The 20,978-nt window shown below is 46.5% G+C and overlaps 1 protein-coding gene across 2 annotated transcripts in view; it reads right to left on the reverse strand.

The window, feature by feature from the left end:
• The window catches only part of LOC111158931 (TNF alpha induced protein 8), a 114,316-nt gene that overhangs the window by 19,072 nt on the left and 74,266 nt on the right, over window positions 1–20,978 (reverse strand). The window contains exon 1 of one of the 2 annotated variants that reach the window (XM_022521268.1): window positions 19,934–20,070. The exons of the other annotated variant lie outside the window; for it this stretch is intronic. Within the exon in view, the coding sequence (XP_022376976.1) occupies window positions 19,934–20,006 (73 nt within the window). The 5' untranslated portion in view covers window positions 20,007–20,070. Of the gene's footprint in view, window positions 1–19,933; window positions 20,071–20,978 lie in introns of those variants that run through there. 2 annotated transcript variants of the gene reach the window in all.

Here is a 20,978-nt window from a genome sequence, read left to right on the forward strand (position 1 = left end):
AGTTAAAGAAAATAACTAAAAAGGCCATTATAGTCATTCTCTTGTAAGAACTGAAAAACGGTTCTCTAAATATATGAGCTTGCTGTCCTTGAGATGAATTACTTCCCTAATGGTAGATATTTGGGTAAAATAAACTTTGACAAACAACATAACTTATCAATTTTACGACCGGCTGCCAACTAACAACAAAATAAATCATTTATTTAAAATACTTTGGCCTGGGGTGCCTGGGTGGCTCAGGCTTTAACCTCTGCCTTCGGGTTGGGTCATGATCCCAGGGTCCTGGGATCGAGCCCCGCATCAGGCTCTCTGCTCTGCAGGGAGCCTGCTTCCCTTCCTCTCTCTCTGCCTGCCTCTCTGCCTACTTGTGATCTCTGTCTGTCAAACAGATAAATAAAACCTTAAAACAAAACAAAACAAAACAAAAAAACAACTTCGGCCAGGCATGCCTGGGTGGCACAGTCAGTTAACCGATCAAATCTTGGTTTCAGCTCAAGTCTGATCTCTGGGTTGTGGGAATCGAGCCCCAGATGGGCTCCACGCTCAGCAGGAAGCCTGCTTGAGGATTCTCTCCCCCTCTCCTGCTGCCCTTCACCCCCATGTGTGCTCTCGCTTTCTCTCACTCAAATGAATAAATAAAATTTAAAAATTTAAAAAGATAGAATAATTTGGGTGTCCACACCTTCTCATAGCTTTGCCTTTTTATCCAGTTTGGTGCTCCAGAATTAAGGCTACCATTTCTCTTCTCACCACCCCTCTCACCGGCCCTATTTTTAGAGATGCAAGAAGGCATGGAGACCAGAGGTGGAAACACAGAGGTCTAAGGTCAATACAGGGTTATAAGATTAACTTCCTTAAACTCCCTGCCACTGTCTCCCCTGTGGAAAAGTGCTTTTTGTTGGGATTATCAAAAGTAGTGAAGAGTAATTTCTCTATTTAAAAAGGAGATTACATACTTTGGGCTGGTAACATGATTTGGTTGGGTATCCATAAGGGGTTTTCTTTTTTTAAATTATTTTTAAAGATTGATTGATTGATTGATTGATTTATCAGAGAGAGGGAGTACACACAAGCAGGGGGAGAGGCAGAGGGACAGGGAGAAGCAGGCTCCCCGCTGAGCAAGGGAGGACTTGATCCTCCTCCAAGCATGTGGGACTTGATCCCAGGACCCCAGGATCGTGGCTTAGGCTGAAGTCAGACACTTAACCAACTGAGCTACCCAGATGTCCCATGTTTTTCTTCTTAAAACTGAGATAAAATTCAAAGAACATTATGCACCACCGTCACCATTTTAATAGTGTACGATTAAGTGATTTTCCTTATGAACCATCACCACTATCTCCTTCCAGAATATTCTCATCACCCCCAAAATGGACCCTCATCATGTTTTAATTTTTTTTTTCATTTCATGAAAAACATGCAAAAGTTGGGAGCACTGGCCTAAAAATTCACATTTCCAGCTTCTCAAGAAAAACCGGACCTTCTGACAACATTGGGACTGGTTCCAGTGCCTCCAGTTCAACACCTGGCCAGGAAATTACCCAAGGCCTGTGAGTTAGCCACCCCTGCTTTAAACTTTCAGGGACTTAAGCCATTCTGAATCACTCTTTGGAGAGCCTTGGGTGTGACTCCAACAGATTCCCGCTCCTAAGAGCCCTGTGCTCCCTAAGCGGGCAATCAAGCTGAGCAAGAAGGCAGATTCCTAGCTCTGACTCTCCAATGGTTTTGTGGGTTCTAGCAACTTTTTTCTACATTTCTTTCTGAGAAAGCCAGAGTATGTGAGCGGGGGGAGGGGCAGACAGGGAGAGAGAGACTCTCCAGCAGACTCCCGGCTGATCACAGAGCCTGACACAGGGCTTGATCTCAGGACCCCAAGATCATGACCTAAGCTGAAATCAAGAGTCCTCTGCTTCACTGACTGCGCCACGAAGGCGCCCCCAGCAACTTCTTCATTCACCTTTTCCTCAAAATGCCTTGCATTTCCCACCCCACGATATTTGCTGACATCTCTCTTTTCTACCTGAAAAGTCATCCCCTATTTACCTGGGTGACATCCTCAACCCCTGTTCCTTGAGGACCACCTTCTCAACGTGCTTTCGTTTTCTACTTACTACTGTATTTTATTTCCCTGTGATTGCTTAATATAGTATTAAACAAAGAATATTTTTCAAAAAGGGAATTATATGTTATGTGAATGGTAAGGTACTATTACTTTACCTACATCATAAGGATAAAAACAATTAAAAATTTTTAATGATAAAAATTAATTAGATGAGGAAAAAAGCCAATACCATTCATTTCTAACCAACCAGAAATCGTTGCCTGCGAAAGGCCACGAGCCCCGTGTCTACCTGCACGGTACAAAAGGGGGTGAGTTAGGATGAGTAAGGTAACAAAGGTCACAGAGCCTCAAACACAGACATTCCCTTTGGATGACGTAAGTGTTCCAAGGGAACCGAAATGGACAGATCTTCTGTAATATGACTGAAGATCATTTAACTCTATGCCTTGAGCCTCCTAAAATAATTCACTGAGCCATCACCAATGGAATACCTACCATACTTGGGGAAACAAACACAACCCCTCCCTCCCAAAGCTTCTTGCCCGTGGGAGCCATCTCAAGAGCTGTGCATGAATATCTCAGCCAGAGAGAGCCCTTCCTTACCCTCTCTAACCCAGAAGTGGCATTCCCCTTGCATGCACTTCCATATGGGCAGGGCTAACAGCTCCTACACTGAAAACTGCTCAAGGCTACAGAACAGAACTTCCACACTGCAAATCCTTGTCTGGTGAAGGCTACCAGCACGAACTTAACATCTGGTCAGATTCCTGACATACCCCCATTTTGACCATGTCCTAGTAGATAAAGGGCCCAGCCAAGTATGGTGACAGGCATGGGGATAAATGCTTGCATCTCTTTGTCCTTTCTTAAATTTAGTGGTATTATAAACACTGAATATGATGACTATCGGGGAGTCATTCTTGATGTGCTAAGTAAGAGCTATTTGGTTTAGATCATTGTTTTAAAGGTTAGTAAGTAAGTGTGCCTAGCTGGCTGAGGGTGGGGAAGTGGGTAGTGAGGCTTTGTGTCTGGAGGGGGCAAAGGGGCTGAGCACCTTCTGTGATGACTCCAGGTGTTACGTGTGACTGGGAATAATCAGTTCACTCTACCAGGGTCAACTTGATAAAGAGACAAAGAACAAAGATCCCCATTAGCAAATAAAAGCAGAGTTAACTCACCTCGCATTTAAAAAAATACAAAAGACAACTTATGAAGATCAATTTGTAGTTTTTGGTATCTAGAGCGATTTTCTAAATACCTTTGCCTTGTATGATTTGCAGAACTTCAGTTGATAAGGCTACGAATGTAATTTTACTAACCTAAATGATTAGCCAGATTTACAATCATATCTTTGGGAAATATTACTGATCATATCAAGCAGTTATTATTATAGTAAGTTCTTCATAAGTCACAGAACCTCCAATTAAAACACTGTTTCCAAGAAGAAAGACAACCTCCTTGATGGAAATTTTCTTATTGACGTGATTTTTAATATTTTCCCTGCTGCAAAAGGCACAAGATATCTTAGAAAAACAATAATGAATTTATTTCCAAGATGTGAGGCAATGTGTTATAAAGAGTACACGCTTAGGAAAAAGATGAATCAAGTCTACAGAGGTATGATTGGAGTCAGTTTCCAAATCTGAAAATTTACCCTAACACCAAACAGTTTTCCTCTTGAACTCATCTCCTCTCATCTCCTGCTGATTTTCCATTTATGCTATTTAGTCTATGTTCCTGCTTTGAAAAGGAGGGTGAGTAGAGTTAATGGATTTGGGAAAAAGAAAGGGGGGGTGCTTTTTCTCTTACATTTTCGGCATCTATCTTTAATGCCGTTTGTTGAACTTGGAATGAGGAAAACAGATGTCACTGTTGGACATAAATGTCGTCTCATACAGTATTTTTAAGCTGTCAGCTGTACACTTGGGCTTTATGTAGACGATGAACAAGTGCTTCTCTGTACCTTTATTTCCCCGAAACGTACAAATATACAAATGCCAGAACTCCACCCACATTCCAATGAGGGGCACATTCTACAGCAAATACCCAAAATGAATTTCTGTTATAGTCTCCCTGCTGGTGAATCAAAATAAAAAAAAAATTTTTTTTTCATTATGTCCTACAGAATAAAATAAAGCCATGTCACAAGTTGCCACCACCAAAATATAGGAACTATGTTTAAGTGAGTGTATAGTGATTCTAGCTAACAACAAAAGCAATTTAATTCTTGAATACCAAGTGTCTAGGATCTATGAGTATGTTTCTTCCATTACATTGATATTGACACAAAACAAAACCATCTTAGATACAAGCAAAAAGAAAGAAAGAAAGAAAGGAAGGAAGGAAGGAAGGAAAGAAAAGAAAAGAAAAAAAAAAGCTATAGAATTCTTGGATTAAGATTCCAGGTTCCAAAAGTGGGCCTTAATACTATCCCAGCTCTCTAAGGTCTTAACGGCATCTAACAAAGTATGGAGGAGTCAGGGGTTGGGTCATCTTTTCTTGAACTGACTTCTGGCTCATTGCATTTTGATGGAGCGTAAAGAATCTGAAATATTTTAGTACTTTTTTTTTTTTTTTTTTTTTTTTAATCATTAGGGGTAGTGAGGAGAGGCCTGGAACTCTGGCTGGAGACTGGTGTTGGGTGAGAAGAGATCTTGGTAACGGCCTTGTCTTTTTCCCTGGCCTCAGTGCAAAATGGCAGTCCAATCCTAGAAAGATCACTGCTTTGGTCTCAGAGGAAAGATTTTTTTCATGCATGATTCAGATCATTTTGACCGGTAGCTTGCCTTTATCACTCATTATTTGATAGAACTTCAGGGCATAGATGTTGATGGTTTAAAGCACGCAGGGGCCTTTAACCTGCTGTCGAAGTCTGATAAGGTCCATTTCTCATCTTCTGGGTATAAACTAACAAAGGAAAGCTGGAACTTTAGTTGCTCAAAGCATGAAATCAGGTTTAAAGGCCTATTTTACTCAGTCTAAAGAATTTTACACATGAATTTACTCATGCTTTCCCTGTCTTCCAATCAAGTAACAGCTTTCTCTTCTCCTAAGAGTTGCTTTTTATTTTAAAGTAGACTTAAGAGTAATAAGCTTCTCTGGGCTGATCCATGTCCCAGTGGCTAGAACTCAGGAAAAACCCCATAGGAACAGAATTCTAATGAACCGAAACAGAAAGATGCTTCTGTGGCAAAACAAACAAACCAACCCCAAAAAACAGTGGGGGGGGAACCCAGACATTTCAAACACAAGGGTTGCCTAAATCCACTCCCTCTTCCATTGACCCAGAAGTGTTTTGGTTTTTTTTAAAGATTTTATTTGTTTATTTGACAGAGACAAGGAGAGGGGAACACAAGCAGGGCGAGTGGGAGAGGGAGAAGGAGGCTTCCTGCTTAGTAGGGAGCCTGATGCAGAGCTCGATCCCAGAACCTTGGGTTCACGATCTGAGCCGAAGGCAGACGCTTAACAACTGAGCCACCCAGGTGCCCCCTCCCCGGCCCAGAAGTGTTTTGATAATAAAGACCATCTTACCCATATTTGAAAGACAATTCTCCAGTTACCATCACTTTTCCAACAGAGTAAGAAATTATCCTATTAGGGCCTCCAATAGCCTGAACCGACCTGGTCTGGTGAATGCCCCCTCACGGGTCTACAGTGAGCTTCAGTCTGACCTCTGTATTTAAAACACCAGCCACTGGGTGCCTAAGTGGCTCAGCGCGTTAAGCCTCTGCCTTCAGCTCAGGTCATGATCTCAGGGTCCTGGGATCAAGCCCGGTGTCAGGCTCTCCACTAAGCGGGGAGCCTGCTTCTCCCTCTCTCTGCCTGCTTCTCTGCCTACTTGTGATCTCTCTCTCTCTCCCCCTCTCTCTGTCAAATTAAAAAAAAAAAAAATCTTAAAAAAAAATAAATAAAAAATTGAGGGGAAAAAAAAACACCAGCCAGGAAACCAAACATCTCCCACATGGCCTCAAAGGGAACCAGCAAGAAGAAGGGCCTAGCAGGCCTTCTTAAATACCCCCCACATGCACCGTACACTCTGACCGTCCATCTTGCATTTATCAGCTGCTGTAACCACATGGCCCAACTTGTCACTGAGTACAATGCCATCCTGTACCTAAAATCCAGACAGCAAGGACAAATGATGAATCATCACCTATGGTTTGGATGATCCGTGAATCTCACAAGAAGAGCAGAGAACTTAACGCTGCAAAATATTTTACCCCTGGACCATATGTCTATTCTCACACTCCATCAGTCATCAAACATTTTCTATTTGCCTACAATGTGCCCACCCATCATAAAGACTAGAAGAGTCTTTCCACTACATGAGTCTCAATTATTACAAAAGTAAAGGAAACAAACATTTTTGATGAAGGAATCATTTTAGTCGATGAAAAATTGTATTGTATAAACACTTCCCTTGCCCTTTTGAAAGCATCCTCCTACAACAGGTAGAGGGTATTGGAAGCACAAATACAAGAATCTTGTATTTTCAAAAGACTAGGTTTTTATCAAACTCTAACCCGAATCAGCGCACAGGCTGCGGACTCTGTCCTACCACAGTCTTGCTAACAGAGGAGGAGACGATGAAGGGGAGGAATGAGAACAAGCATTTCAGAATCACAGCCACGTTCGACCCAAGTATGGTCATCATGACCTTGTTCTTTATGGGTCTGTGACTTATTTTTAAATTTGGCAAATGAAGCTTCATTGTCCCAAAGAATCATTACAGCCTTTACCCTAACCCAAACGAAAAACAGTTGCATGTATTTTGTATTTTAAATCATCACTCCCTGGCCAGCTTTCTTATTTGAAAATCAAATAGGTGCTTGGAGACTAACACTTTCTCAGAGTTAAGGATTCAGAGAGAGAAACACTTTCTATTGTTGCCACAGGTACTCTCATCTAACAAATGCTGTGTCTAATTTAGCAATTCCATGCAATGATGTTAAAGAATGAAGACCCTAAAAAAGATGTTCAGGATAAGAAAGAGAGGAGAGAAAAAAATATATTTCCATTAAGAGAGGGAAAATGACGTTACTGAGGGAGACAGCAAGAAAAATAAAAATACAAAGTTGTCTGTAAAGTCCTAAAACAATAGCTATAGGCAACAAGAGGCAGAAACCCTTTCAGCATCTGTTGAAATGGTACAATTCTTCCTGAGAAGCTAAGGAATTTCATATTCTCCCTCCTACGAGCTGAAGCTGGTACCTGGGCAGGTGACACTTATTTCCCTGTTCCGGACCTCAAGAGTGTGATGATTTAAAAGGAGCTCAAGATAAAAAAGACAACAAGGAGAGAATCACGACTCTAGTCGATTCTCACGACAACTCACATCATCTCTTATTTCATTAAAAACCAATGAGCCCCATAAAATAAGTTTCAATCTGTCTAACAGAAAATGTCAGGTGAAGCGACAGCACGGAAAAAATGAGAAAGCCAAGTGGCGGGGCTTTGAGCTTCACGCTTCGCGGGGCTATTGAAATGAGTGACAAAGACCTTTTCTGTCCAGAAATCCCCCGCTTTATTTTTAAGCCTGGAAACTGGGTTCGTCATCTCTACACAGAACACTTCCTGTCCAGGGGCACGATGATGGCAACGAGTTACCGAGTTTAGTAGCTGCCTACATGTCGTCAGTTGAGTCATTCATGGAATAAAAAACAGCATCGAACATTAAAAAAAAAAAAATCTGGCCAACTGAAGCTTTTAGAAGATAGACAATGAAAACAGGTTTGACTGTGTCACAGGATGGCAATACATGGTGCCATGGAAAAAAAAAAGACAACACTGAACAGTATTACTCTACGAAACTATCTGCTGGTGGTTTGGGGGCTGTTCTAGCAACACCATGAAATAAAACACTTCTCCCACTCCCACCCATTAGATTAATAGTACAATCGATATCCCGCATCTCCATTTGCAAAAACATCTAAAGACTGTAGACTCTCTCAAGGAACCAAGAAACAGCAACCACATTCCTTTTTTTCTCTCAGTATGATCTAATGGTGGAAGGGCTGCCTGAGAATTTTATAAAAACGTCCTGCAGAGGGCCAAAATGCAGATCGGGACCAGAAACTTCATCGACGGGTCTAACGCCATCAGGTGACATTTGGAGAAGAGAGGAAAACAAGGATGGTCAAGGAGAACCTTATCTGCGGCCACCCCGAGGGCTGTGTCAGGCTTCAGCGAGGCTGCCTCTCCCAAAGGCAATTATAATTTTACCTGATTAACCCTCCTGCGTGTTGCCACAAGCCTGCTGAAGTTTCAGGGAAGAGAAACACAAGGAGCAGCTCCCCTCCCCCACCTGAACCCCAGGCCCAGGGGGCAGCCCCAAAACATGCTGGGACCGAGGGCAAGGGCAGGAATGTCAAGTCATCACTCCTATGGTTCTGGGGTTATCAGTCTGATCATCAAGTCAGCTAGAGTCGAATGAGCCGAATAATCTAAACCAGTTCTACCCGTAAAAACCCTCATCCTGGAATTCTTCAGCGAGCCTGCTGCCCATCAGACCTGGGAGTTGGCCGACCCCCCAGGAGTGAGGGGGTGACGGCTCTCCGCTCCTCCAACAGCCATTCACCCAAAGGCCTGCCGGCCTTCCAGAAAATGGATGGCTCAGTACAGCAGGCAGCTTTGAAATGGCTCCCGCAGGCTGCCTTGACTGCCTTGTTCTAATTCATCATCTGCCCTTTGCAAGCTTTTCTGGGGAAATCATTTTTATAACCCAGTGAAAGTGTCACCAGAAACGCAAGCCAACACAACCCAGCCCTGGCTTCAGACCGGCCCCCGATTTAGCAGTTGGAAAGGCGGCTGCATTCCTCAGTGTCACGTCCTTGTTTATGGGCGGGGCCTGAATCCCACCCACCCAGGGAATCGCTGCGCAGCTTCTGTGCCCTCCACAGGCCACTGCTTCCCGGGCCTGCAGGCCCCCATGTTGGCCTCGTCCCGGGGGTGGGGGGTGGTGGGCCGGCTTGCCCGTCACACATCCTGTGAACGCAAAGTCAAGCAGGCCAGACAGACTGCCGGCAGGTCGCACCCCATTATCTCTGTTAAATCTGCTTACCTCTCTCCTTTTGCCCAAGTTTTTGTTTTGTTTTTCTTTTTCTCTTTTTTTTTTTCTCCAGAGTTATTTCCTTGCTCCTCCCTTCCTGCCTCTCCACACGCCTACCCCTTCCCTGGGAGGCTCTGCATCAGGCCAAGATCCCGCCCTGGGTCTCCCACCCCCACCCTCCCCACACTGCTCCCATTCACCATTTCTTCCACAGGGTTCCCTTGAAATTTTGAAACCTGCCCCATGGCCACTCCCTCCCTCCAGGATCCTCGCTCTTCTGGTTTTCCAACAGGCTTCTCCTTCCCGCTCAGTAGGTACTCTCACTCCTTGAAAACTCCTCTGAGAAACTCCCTCTTTATCTATCATCTCCTTTCTCTGGAGAACTGGAGTCCAATGTTTAGGTTAGACTGGGCCATCCTGGGGAAGGATCCATTTTCATTCTAGTTATTTCATCACTGGCTTTATTTTTTTTTTTTAAGATTTTATTTATTCATTTGACAGAGAGAGATAATGGTGAGAGAGGGAACACAAGCAGGGGGAGCAGGAAAAGGAGAAGCAGACTTTCACTGAGCAGGGAACCCGATGTGGGACTTGATCCCAGGACCCATGACCTGAGCCGAAGTCAGACACTTAACCGACTGAGCCACCCAGGCGTCCCTTCATTTTCATTTAATTTTCAAGAGGTGAAAATGCTGTGATAAGTGTTTCAGGATAAGGAGAACAGTCAGGGCACTAGTATCACACTTTTATCAAATAACTTTACAGAAGGAAAAAAAGTTCCTTGGGACGAGCCCACCCTTCCCTGCTTTCTACAGAATGGGAAATGGGGATTTCATGAGGTGAATATGGTAGGTGGGCCTCAGACGGGCTCTGTCTTTGGGTGTCATTATAAGCCTCCTTATTCACACAGCACCTGCCCAGGGAAGCCTCTCAGGGGTTCTCAGGGGGACAAGCACATTTCCACCGCTGCGACAACTGCTTGCCACCTCAGGAGAAATACCACATTTTCTCAGCATGGCTCAATTAATGAGTGTGGCCCAAATCCCATTTATTACATCTAAGACTAAAGCCCAAAGAGTTCTCGTTCATCTGTCAAATCTATGGTGTCCCTAGCAAACACATCAGCGGTCTCCTGACATGCCCTCAGGGAGAAAAGACACAGGGATGAGCGGGAGTGGACATAAAGGCAAAAAGGAAGCGAGCAACAGTGTCTAACTCTGAGACTGGCCAAAGCTTCTTCCTGGTGAGAAGGGCTGGACTGAGCTTCCTGCCCACATTTACCTGTCAGCCTCACGCACAGTGCTCACTGCATACGATGCCACAGGGACAGGGTGGAGGTGATGGGGTGCAAGAAAAGGATCTGGAGGCAACTAAAACTTGAAGGTGGGGACCAATGGAGATGTTGAACACCCCCCTTCCTCAGGAGGCTGGGCACCTGCTCCCAGCTGGGGCAGTCCTCTTGCACCCCGCACACCTCCCTTCATTCCCACTCAGTACTGGCTGGATGTTCGTGATGTGTTCTCAACCCTTAGCGGATGAGATCTAAGGCTCCCAGCCTTTGCTGAGGCCCCAGAGAGAAGGCGGCAAGGCACCCATCTTCAGCACGTCTCCTTAGACGTGGCTGTCACTGAGAGACAAGAGCTCTGCCAGCTCTCATCCTCCTGGCTTCGAAAGCCTGGTTGTCTCCTTGTCTTCCTCCCAACCCTTGAGCTACTCCTTATCTGTTTCTTTTATGGGTTGCATTTACCTCTTTCCTTTCTAAAAGGTGGGTTTTCTCAGAGGCAGAACCCACGGTCCAGACATCATCTCCCTTCAGTGTTTTCCTGAGAGATCTCATAAGGGAAATCGAGTCTCCTCTTCCGGTTGGATATTGACACACTGCTGTCCAGGCTCCTTCACACAGGCTCAGTACTCCCCTCCAGACCAACTGTGGCTCTTGCCAGCTTGGTATTCCTAAAACACTACTCTGCATCTGCCCTCTTCTGGCTCAAACCCTCGCCACCCCCAACCCTGTGCCCCAATTCCTGGACAGTTATCACGTTTCCCTCCTAGGAGGGATCTTAGGATTGCTTCAATCTGCTATCATGGCTGCATTTTCCAAACAAGGAAACTGAGTTTCAGAGACACTCCTCAGTGACCAAAGGTTGCACAGGCAACCAAGGGCAAGGTCAGGAGCAGAAGTGGTGTCCTGATTCCCGGAGCCTTGTCTGTTACTCAGTGTCCCCCTGGGCAGCCTGGCCTCTACTCTGACCCTGTGTACTGCTGAGACATGGCCCACCAATGCCTTCTGGTTCATGAGCTATAAACCTCCTTCCTTCAGTAGCCTCTCCTCTCCTCTAGCTAACTGTGAAGTCATTGCTGTCATGATGATGTCTGGTGAATACTTCCTCCTCCAGATTCCCATAAGGTCCAGACTCAACCTTGTGCTGTACCAAGCTGCCCATCACCTATGTCGTCCTATGTGCTGTGTAGAATGCCCTGAACCTGAAATCTTTTGAGGGCGTGCGTGCGCACACGCACACACACACACACACACACACACACACACCCTCTGCTTCCCCAGACCCCACAGAGGAAGTTCTGACTCAGTTAACATTTGCTGCTATGAGTTTCTGAGGCCCAGTGATGAGGCAGAGAGGCTGACTCTGGAAGCAGGACTCTACTGGACTATCCATGGCACACAGAACAGCCCATGCTTTTGGGAACACTTCTGGTCTCCAGCTCCCTAGCCTAGCTGAGGGGGCCACGGAAAAACACACACCTGGGCCAGAGGAGCTGGCATCAGGCAGAGAGGACATGTCACACTGGAAGGAGAGCTCATGAGTTGCTCATTCTCCTCTTGACAGTCAACCCCAACTTGGCCAGCAAGGCTCCAGGAGCCTAAAGCTGTCATTTCACTCAGGGCCTTCTGCTTAGTGGCCTCTTTGCTCCACCGTTTTCTTGGCAGAAAGTCTGCTTCCACCCCTACACAGAATTAAATCTGGTCACTGCAAACCTGGAGAGCGTATTCCCATGTCAGTGGGCAGAGGACTCTACACATGCAAATACCAACCACCCCCCCCCGCCATCTTTAAAACCATAAATACTGCAAAGTACCACCTAATAATACCACAGATTTTGCAGAGTCTTACAGATCACCCCAGAGCCACACCCCACACATTTACTGCCCACTCACCAGTCACTCGGGACGCACTACAAACTCTTCTTCAAGGATCTTAAGCCCTAAGAACAAGATTTAAATAACTGCTCTTTCAGGTCTCTTGGTCAGTGGTGGAGGGGAAGGGTGGGGGAGAGCACTGGGCAGACTCCCAGAATGCACCAGGCCCATGGGGCTCTGGGGTGCCCGTATGGTACAGTGACAACACATCTGGTGTCTGAACGCTTCCCACCCACACACAGGGACATGTTCTCCCCAAGGAAGAGCGCCCCTGCCCAACCAGCACCCTCTACAATTAATTTTCCTCAATGATGTTCTTCTCAAAGGAATGAAAACAAATGAGCTCACAGCTTCATTGCCTCTCCCTTAGTCTCCCACTTTCTAAGCCAGGGACTGACAAGGACCTGTTTGCAGGGCTAAATTTTATCCCACCATGCCTCCTCCTCTCCCTCACCTGTTCCTCTCCTGAGTTCCACTTGGGAGAAGGTGAAATAGGAAATCTTCGTGTGTTCGACCACTCCCTTTAGGTTTTGTAAATTCCCCCTCAAAGCTGGTGAATGGCATCTCTACAAACAGATGAGGTCTCTCCTCCCTCAGCGAGACCTCATGCACAAATCCAGGATGCGAAAACCTAGGTCTGCCAAACTTCTTTTTTGCCCAACAGGCCTAAATGTGGGGGCGTCGAGAGGGCCTAGATTTCACCTCTCTGGGCCCCATTTCTGCATCTCTCTGTTTTTGTTTTTAAAGATTTTATTTATTTGAAGGAGAGCACAAGCAGGGGGAGCAGCACGTAGAGGGAAAGGGAGAAGCAGGCTCCCCACTGAGCAGACAGCTGGCCATGGGGCTCGATCACAGGACCTCTGGATCATAACCTGAGCCAAAGGCAGACCATTAACTGACCGAGCCACCCAGGCACCCTGCATTTCTTAAAATTAGAGGTAAGATAAAAGAGCGTGCAAAGTTGCTTTTAACTCTAAACTGTGGTGATTCTAATTTGTGTTTGTAGGGGAATCATTCTAATTACAAAGTCTTCTTACTGCAGATCTTCCTGAAATATTACAGATAGACATGATGAGTTGATTTCTTAAACATTCAGCTCACACTACCATTTTAGGCACAACCCACTAAACCACATAGGTACATAAACATGCTCACCTCCTCCTTTTCCAAGTTGTCAGCCTCGTCCTCGTGTGGACGGAAATGTGGACAAATAAATAGCCTACAGCAGATCTAGGGACTGTGCATTATTCTGAAATGAAATCCCTGGGTCCTGAGATTTTTTGGGCCCCACTTTTTGGCTACTTCTTGATTACCAAAAGCCAGGAACAGGGAACTTAATCACCTGTGGTATCCTGATTGTTCCCTGGCATCATAATCTAGGGACAAGAAAGGCGTGATGCATACTCAGTTCAATGGAAATTTCAGAAGTGAGGAAGAAAAAGGCCCAGATGTATGGAAGCTGACAGAGCTGGGGGTGTGGGCAGTGTCAGGTCATCAGTGATGTCCACTGCACAAGAGACAGTGTGGCATGGATCTCTAAGTGGATTTTCAACTTTTAGTCCTTGAGAGCACACCGCACTTCAAGGCTAATGACTACATAAAAGGAAACATAATCACATCAAAGTCTGGTGTTTGGGGGCATATGCTGTACCTTTTACATTATACATGACATCAAGGTCAGCTGCACCCAAGGCAATGCATTTCTTCCAAATCTTTCTTCTTCATTCCCTCTGTAAAGCCAGGGCTGGTGCAGGGAGGGATGAGGGAAGAGGACTAGTACAGTGATGCCCGCTGCTCAAAAATGTGAGGCCCTCTTCTAGTAGAGGTCCTTGGATCCCTCCCACTGCAGTGGGCACCAAGCACCCCCACCAGCCCTGCGGGGCTGCTAGATCCCTCATCACAGGGAGAAGGATGCACTTAAGACTCACTATATCCGCCCCCGAGAGGCACAGAAAGAGCCAGGGCCTGGGCTCTCCACTTTCTCCTCCAAACACCTGGTCTCTCCACTCTTGGTTTCTCAGACTGGGGTACAAACAGGTGCAAGACCGCAGGCAGCATCATCCTCCTGAGGGCCAGGCTTGACAAGAGGGGAGGGTCAGAACCATAGAACCTCCATTCAAATCCTGGTTCCACTTTTTCTCACTATGTGATTTGGTGCAGTTTTTAACCTCTCAGATTTCTTTATTGTTTTGTGCAATCAACACAATGGGTTATTATACAAGGATTAAATGGGATAAGATAAAGAATCAGATGCTTAGCACCACGCCTGGCATAGGGAATTGCTCAGCACATTTTAGTTTCAAAACTGTGTTTTCAGTCTTCAAGGCAAGTTGCTGTGGGCCCTGACCCCAGAGATCAAAGATACATGCTTGTTTTGACTCTACCATTAAGAGTGGAGAAGTTAAGAAACCCTAAGTAGGTTTGTCCTTTAGGTTGGGAAGGCGCCCCAGAAACCAGAAGTGTTCAAAGGTTTTCATCCTATGACATGATCTCATTTTAAATCGATTACTTTGATAATGCTTTATTAGGCTCTCCACTGTGAAAGGCCCTAGGTCAGCCTCTGGGGATTCAGGAAGTAAAACAGGCACAAACCCCACTCTGAGAAGGCTCAGAGTGAAGTGGAGGGAAGGGAAAAGAAAATTAGTAATAGTAATTAACGTGAAAATACGGTACAATGGAGGGGAGTTTAGGGTGTTAGGGGAATGCCGTAAAAAAGCATCTACTCCAAACTGGGTCCGGGTGAAAATACTGCCCATGCAAGAGTGATCCCAATGAAGGAAACGGAATTCGTTGAGGGAACAAGGGAGCTCAGGAGCAGGACAAGCCCAGTGGGATAACAGATACTGGTTGTTCTTTTGTTGATTTCACCTAGGAACTCCCTTCCTGTTTCTGGAGGAGCCCTCATTTTGCAAGAGGTGGTAGGAGTTAGACCCCTATCTCCCACTTCCAAAGCCAGAAGCTGACATACCCCACCCCGGGGTAGCAAGGGGCAGATGCACAATCTTACACTGACCCAACCAATTGCTTATTTCAGGGGTTTCCGAATGCTGAGGATGACCAAAACACAACCAGCCACATCTGAAGTCCCAGGAGTGACAAAGCTGAAAAATATAGCGGAGGCGAAGGCTGTGGTGAGGTCCTAAACAGGCGATTCCAGGGTACGGCCTCAGCTCCATCTCCTGATGCATTTCAGGGGTCCATTCTCAGACTTTCTGTGGACGTGTGAACTACGCTGTGTGCTTCCAATGAATTCCTCTGCTTATGACAGCACGAGTCAGTTTCCACTTCTTAGAGCCAAGAGCCCTGATGACACAGGGCGTTATTGCCACCGTCAGGGTACAGACACCGAGGGCCTGCACCCAGGGACAGGGGAGAAGAGAAGGAGATGCAGCTAACAGATAATAAGGACGATGAAGAGCCAGGCATAAGATGAAGATGAACAAGAGGGCAGGGTCCAGGACGCCCGCAGATGTGTAGTCTGGAAGCCAAGAAGAGAGCAATGATATTCAGGGGAAAGACAAAACACAGGTCAGATCTGTGAAGAGGAAGCAGTGATGGGCTCTGTCCAGACCTGCTCAGTTTGACAGTCAAAGCATGGTGCGTACCAGGAAGCTGGTTCTCAAAAGAGCTGAGAAAGCTGGAAAGCCAGGATATCAGACAGAAAACAGCTAGAAAAAGGGAAGGAGAGCAGGACAGTGTGGCGTCACTGGAGCCTGGGAAAGAATTAGGGGCACAGCAACACTGGTCTCCCAGCATAAATGCTGCAAAAAAACCCAGAACCAAAACCAAAACCAAAAACCAAAAAAACCTAAAACCAAACCAAGCCAAGCAAGATCAGGACAGGACAAATATGAATGCTGGCTCACTTGTGATTCTGGCAGTTTCTGACATGGTGGAGAAAAAGACAGAATTTGGTGGGATGAAGGATGACAAAGATTGAGACAGTAGGAACCGCGGAAAAAAAATTTTTTTTTTTGAAGATTTAATTTATTTATTTGCCAGAGAGAGAGAGAGAGAGAGAGCACAAGCAGGGAGAGCAGCAGGCAGAGAGAGAAGCAGGCTCCCCGCAGAGCTGGGAGCCCGATGTGGGGCTTGATCCCAGAACCCTAAGATTATTTATTTATTTATTTATTATTTATTTATTTAACTGACTGAGCCACCCAGGCGCCCCTCATTTTATCAGTGGGCAATGATCACCTCTTCCCATTCCCAGCGGGGAAGAAAACAGACATGGTGTTGACCTCAAGAGCTTGTGGTCTGGAAAACAGATGCTGAACAAACAGGGTCAGGGAGTGGAAGAATGGGTGGTCTGAGAGAGGTCAATCGGGGGTCCCAATTCAGGCTGGAGGTTCAGAAAAAGCCCCTCCGAGGAACCGAAAAGAGGGTCAGGTGGGGAGAAGGCTATTTTGGGCAAGAGGACCAGCAAGGGCAAACATTCTCAAGTAGGGAGCTGAGCACATCGCTGTGCAGAAAGAAAAGGACTGAGAAAGCTGTGGGGTCCACAGCGGGGGTGGGGGGGCAGGGTGAGGAGCCCCAGGTGGAAGGAATGGCATTCCCTGAGAGAAGGACCCCTGCTCCACAGACACCAGGAGGCAGGGTGTGGGTGAAGGTGAGTCTGTCACCTTGGCAGCAGGAAGTCGAGGGTGCTGTCTAAGGGCTACTGTTTTCTTCGTGAAATGGCAGGCCTGGTGAGCAGACAGGAGAGAATCTGGCTGAGAGGAAGGATGGGTGTCAGGGACCAGGCGGGGGTGGGGGGGAGGGGTGGGGAATATTATTATGGGCCACGGAGGAGGAGCTGAGCTCACTCACTGTTCAACCCTTACTTCTTCCCAAGTCCCCACACAGCAACCCCTCCCACCCAAGGGCTTTCTCACTTCCTGATAACAACACTGTAAGAAGTGGGACATGGGAGCCCTGGATCCCTTCATGCTTAGCACTAGAACTGGTCCTCAGAGACCTTAGCTGCCATTTAGTTTTTTCCTATTTCATAATTAAGTACTTTCCATAACAGGCTGCCACTCAATGTGAAGAATGCGGCCATCAACTTATCTCCTGAGGAAGCCCCTGTCTACTGGAAACCCTTGATAGCCTCCTTCCCACGACCTTCCCCTTTTTAACACACCGTGTTTCTCCCTTCATGTCTCTTGCTCTCTTATTCACATCATGCCCAGCTATCTTAAATTCATTCCGCTTTTAATAAAGCGAGGCCTGGATGATCTCTCTCTGTTTCGTACTCAAGCACAATCACCGATTTATTTGTCAGCAGGCAAAATGAAATCAATTCTCTAAGAGGTAGCTCTAGACTAGGATGGAGGTTCAGCCCTCCTGGCACAGGGTCAAGTACGTTCTAAGCTCTGATGGCTTATGACAATATCCCTAGTCATTTGCTTCCACATTCACAAATATGTCGACCTGCAAGGACTTCTGAATCGACTTCAGATTTAACCCCAAAGAAAGCATACTAGTCCCTCACTGTGGCTCAGAATAGTGACTTAAAAGTATTCCACAGTATGGCAAATCAGCTACAAAGCATCAGAAGGCAATTATCTTGCAATGTAGACATTGTGAAGAGTTTGTGTTGATCTCATATTAAATAAGATACTGAAGTCCATCAGGAGGGAAAAAAATAAAAAGCTAAGGATTGGGAAAAGAATTAGTAGGGATAGAGAAGATAATAAAAAATAACTTACCCAGTGTGGCTCTTTTCATAGACATCTGAGAGGTAGTAGCCAAACAGAAGGTTCTAGATCACAGCTAATACCAAGTCTTACAAGAACTGCCCAGGACATGGACACACACACATACACACATACCCTTTACTTCCTGGCAGAAGTTACAATGATTCTATTAATACAGTATTCATTCCAACTCCCTGAAGAGTTATTCCATATTCTACCCTAACGGCCATCAATTTAAAACTCTAGCACCTTCTTATTATTTTTTTTAAAAATTCTGGGCTTTCTGTAAAAAGCAGAAGCCAGATACATTCCTGCAGGTCTGTAGAATGCAAATGACTGTGTGTGGAGGCCAGGTGAGGACAAGTAGGAAGGGACCACCGAGGGGCCTCATCACACTCCAGTTTTTAGGTGAACATCCAGAGAGCTGGGCAGGAGGGAAGAGTGCGGAAACTACTAGAGGAATATGTTATCAACTTTGGGATACTGTGTTTCCACCTCCTTTTTTCCCAGAAGAAAGGAAAAACACACTCAGGGAAAAAAAAAAAAAAAAAAAGACAAATTTAAATGCTGCTTGTAATCTACACAGAAGTTCACCAGGCTGGATTCTCTTGGCCCATTTCCTATTTGCCTTTGACTCCTTTTGACTTTACTATAAATTGCTGTTATAAAGACAGAAAAAGTATCTACTGGCACATAGTTCTATCAGGACAGAGGCCACAGCAAGGAAACAGCAAGGAAACTCTCCATCAAGATCAAAAACAATGCTCCTGGCTGTCATTTTTCATGCACGACAGCCTTGTATTTCTATTAAATAAGCCTCTTTTATGGACTGCTCCCCCCACACTGCATAATGAGGTAAACACTAGCCCACAGAGACTATGTTATGAAACACAGAGCTCTCCATTGGGAGGAGAATCAGTAAGAGACAGAAGAGGACAAGTTTCAAGGGATCTCGCTAACTCCTGCCTACCAAGCGGAGAATGATGGGGCTCCCTTCTATTCCCCAAGCTCCCAGTGGCTGCTGTGACTAATTTAAAACTTACCAGTTTCCCAAGAGACTACTTGAAAAGAAAAGGAATTTTTATAATTATAAACAGTCTCCTCTCCTACTCTCTACTTTTCCCCAACTATCCTTACTCCCACCCCCACTTACAAGAGGACTTTTGTATACAAAAAGTTTCAGGAAACAAAGCATACAAACACTCACACACAAATAAACTCCCCGATCTAACACCAGCGTATAACTGTGTTTTGGTTGGAGGTTTTCCAGCCGTGTCACCCGTTCTCTGTTAGGAGTAAATGAAACCCTTTGCCTTGGCAAAGTTAGAAACAGACAAACTTTCCTCAGTTGCAAAAGCTGCACCAGGCGCCCCTCACATCTCTCTGATCCCTTAAGCCCCCAACACAATGAACTCACTGCTGGAACGTCAGAAAAGGGGGGAAAAAAAGAAAACACACACACACACAGACAAAAAAACCCACCAACCAACCTATTTCCCAAATGAAGATCTTTCGCTTCTCCCCCTCGCTCAGCTTCCCCTTTTAACCGGAAACACAAGGAGTTTCCAGTTTCTGAAACCCTTTTCAAGGGACCCCAGACTCTTTGGGCTCTTCCAAGGGGACTCGCTTCAGGCTGTTCTGATGCAGGCGGTCAGCGCTTTCCAAAGCACATTCTGCATTCTTGGAGCCAACACAGGGGGCCGTTTGATGTCCAGATTAATCTACAAAGCTGCCTTTAGCAGACGGGCTGACCTAGGTCCGAGAGTCTTCCTCCTCTAGTCTCGGAAGGGCAGCCGGGCGAGAAGGATACAGAAGGGATCTGCAGACTCCACTCTAACTGAGCTGTGAAGACTCAAGGCGAGGGACAAAGTACCCACCGCTTCTCTTAAACTCCCATCTACTCCCCTACTGCGCCTTTCCTCCACATTCCTTTGCGGGACTTGGCCGCCTTCTACCCTTCTCCTCCCCCTGACAAATCAAAGTCATACCTTCCTTGGATTCTTCTGCTTCGCAGTGCATGGTGGCAGGGTAAGCGGCTGCAGGGGCGATTACCGCGGACATGTACTCGGACGAGCTGCAAGTTCGCTCCGAGGCCAAAACGCACACGCCAGAAAATAAAAGGAAGCAAAACCACTAAAATCAAAACCTCCCCGGGGCGGAGGGCTGGTTCTGGTGCAGGGATTTTCAGGGGGAAAGTTCTGCAAGAGTGACGAATCGCGTCTCAGCTGGGCGGCGGGAGTCCGCCCCCGGGGCCGTGCGCTCTGGCCAGTCGCTGGGCGGAGGCGACCTGGCGCGGCTGGCGGGGCCCCGGGCGCACTCAGGTGGGGCGGAGACCGGGACCACAGCCCGACTGCGCGAGGAGGCAGGTCCGAGGGGTGCCGGGGGCAAACGTGACCCAGACGGGCTACGCCTGGGAAATAAATGCGCAGTCAGGAAAAAGGTCTTACTCCTCTGAGCGCGCGCTGCAGTCGTGCAGAAGTAAGAATTGCACACGCGGTCAAAGAAACACCTCTGATCTCCGGGTGAATATTTTTCGGCGCCCAGTTAACTTGCCTTGTCCTGGAAGTGGGGGATCTTCTATGCCAGGAAAATAAGGATGTTGAAGCTGCTCCGGGTTGTACGCTATTTTTGCAGGAAAGTAACGTGGATACTGGTCCATGTGGCTGGAAGGACCAGTTTCACCAGGCAGCAGGGCCTTTTGAAGAAAGTGGGGGCGGCCCTCGCCTTACCTTTACACGGGAAGACCAGACAAAGCGGCTTACTCAGCATAACCCGGGGGAGCACTCTTCCTCAAACCCCAGCCTGGTGCACGAGCTGCTCCGAGTTAGCCCCTAGGGTGGTCCTCGGAAGAAGAGCGCCCTTCCCTCCGCGCGCCACTCCGAACAACCGGGATACATTCCTTCCAGATGCCAAAGGGGGTGGCGGGGGTGTTCGGCCTTTGAAATGCTGATAGAACGGAAAGTCTGCAGAGCCTGGGGAAGACAACTCAGTTCTTGCCTTCAGGTCTGGTCCCCTGGCCCTTAAAATGGGCGG

The sequence above is a fragment of the Enhydra lutris genome, unplaced genomic scaffold (genome assembly GCF_002288905.1).
Source record: "Enhydra lutris kenyoni isolate GAN:26980312 unplaced genomic scaffold, ASM228890v2 scaffoldscaffold64, whole genome shotgun sequence".
Taxonomy (NCBI): Eukaryota; Metazoa; Chordata; class Mammalia; order Carnivora; family Mustelidae; genus Enhydra; species Enhydra lutris.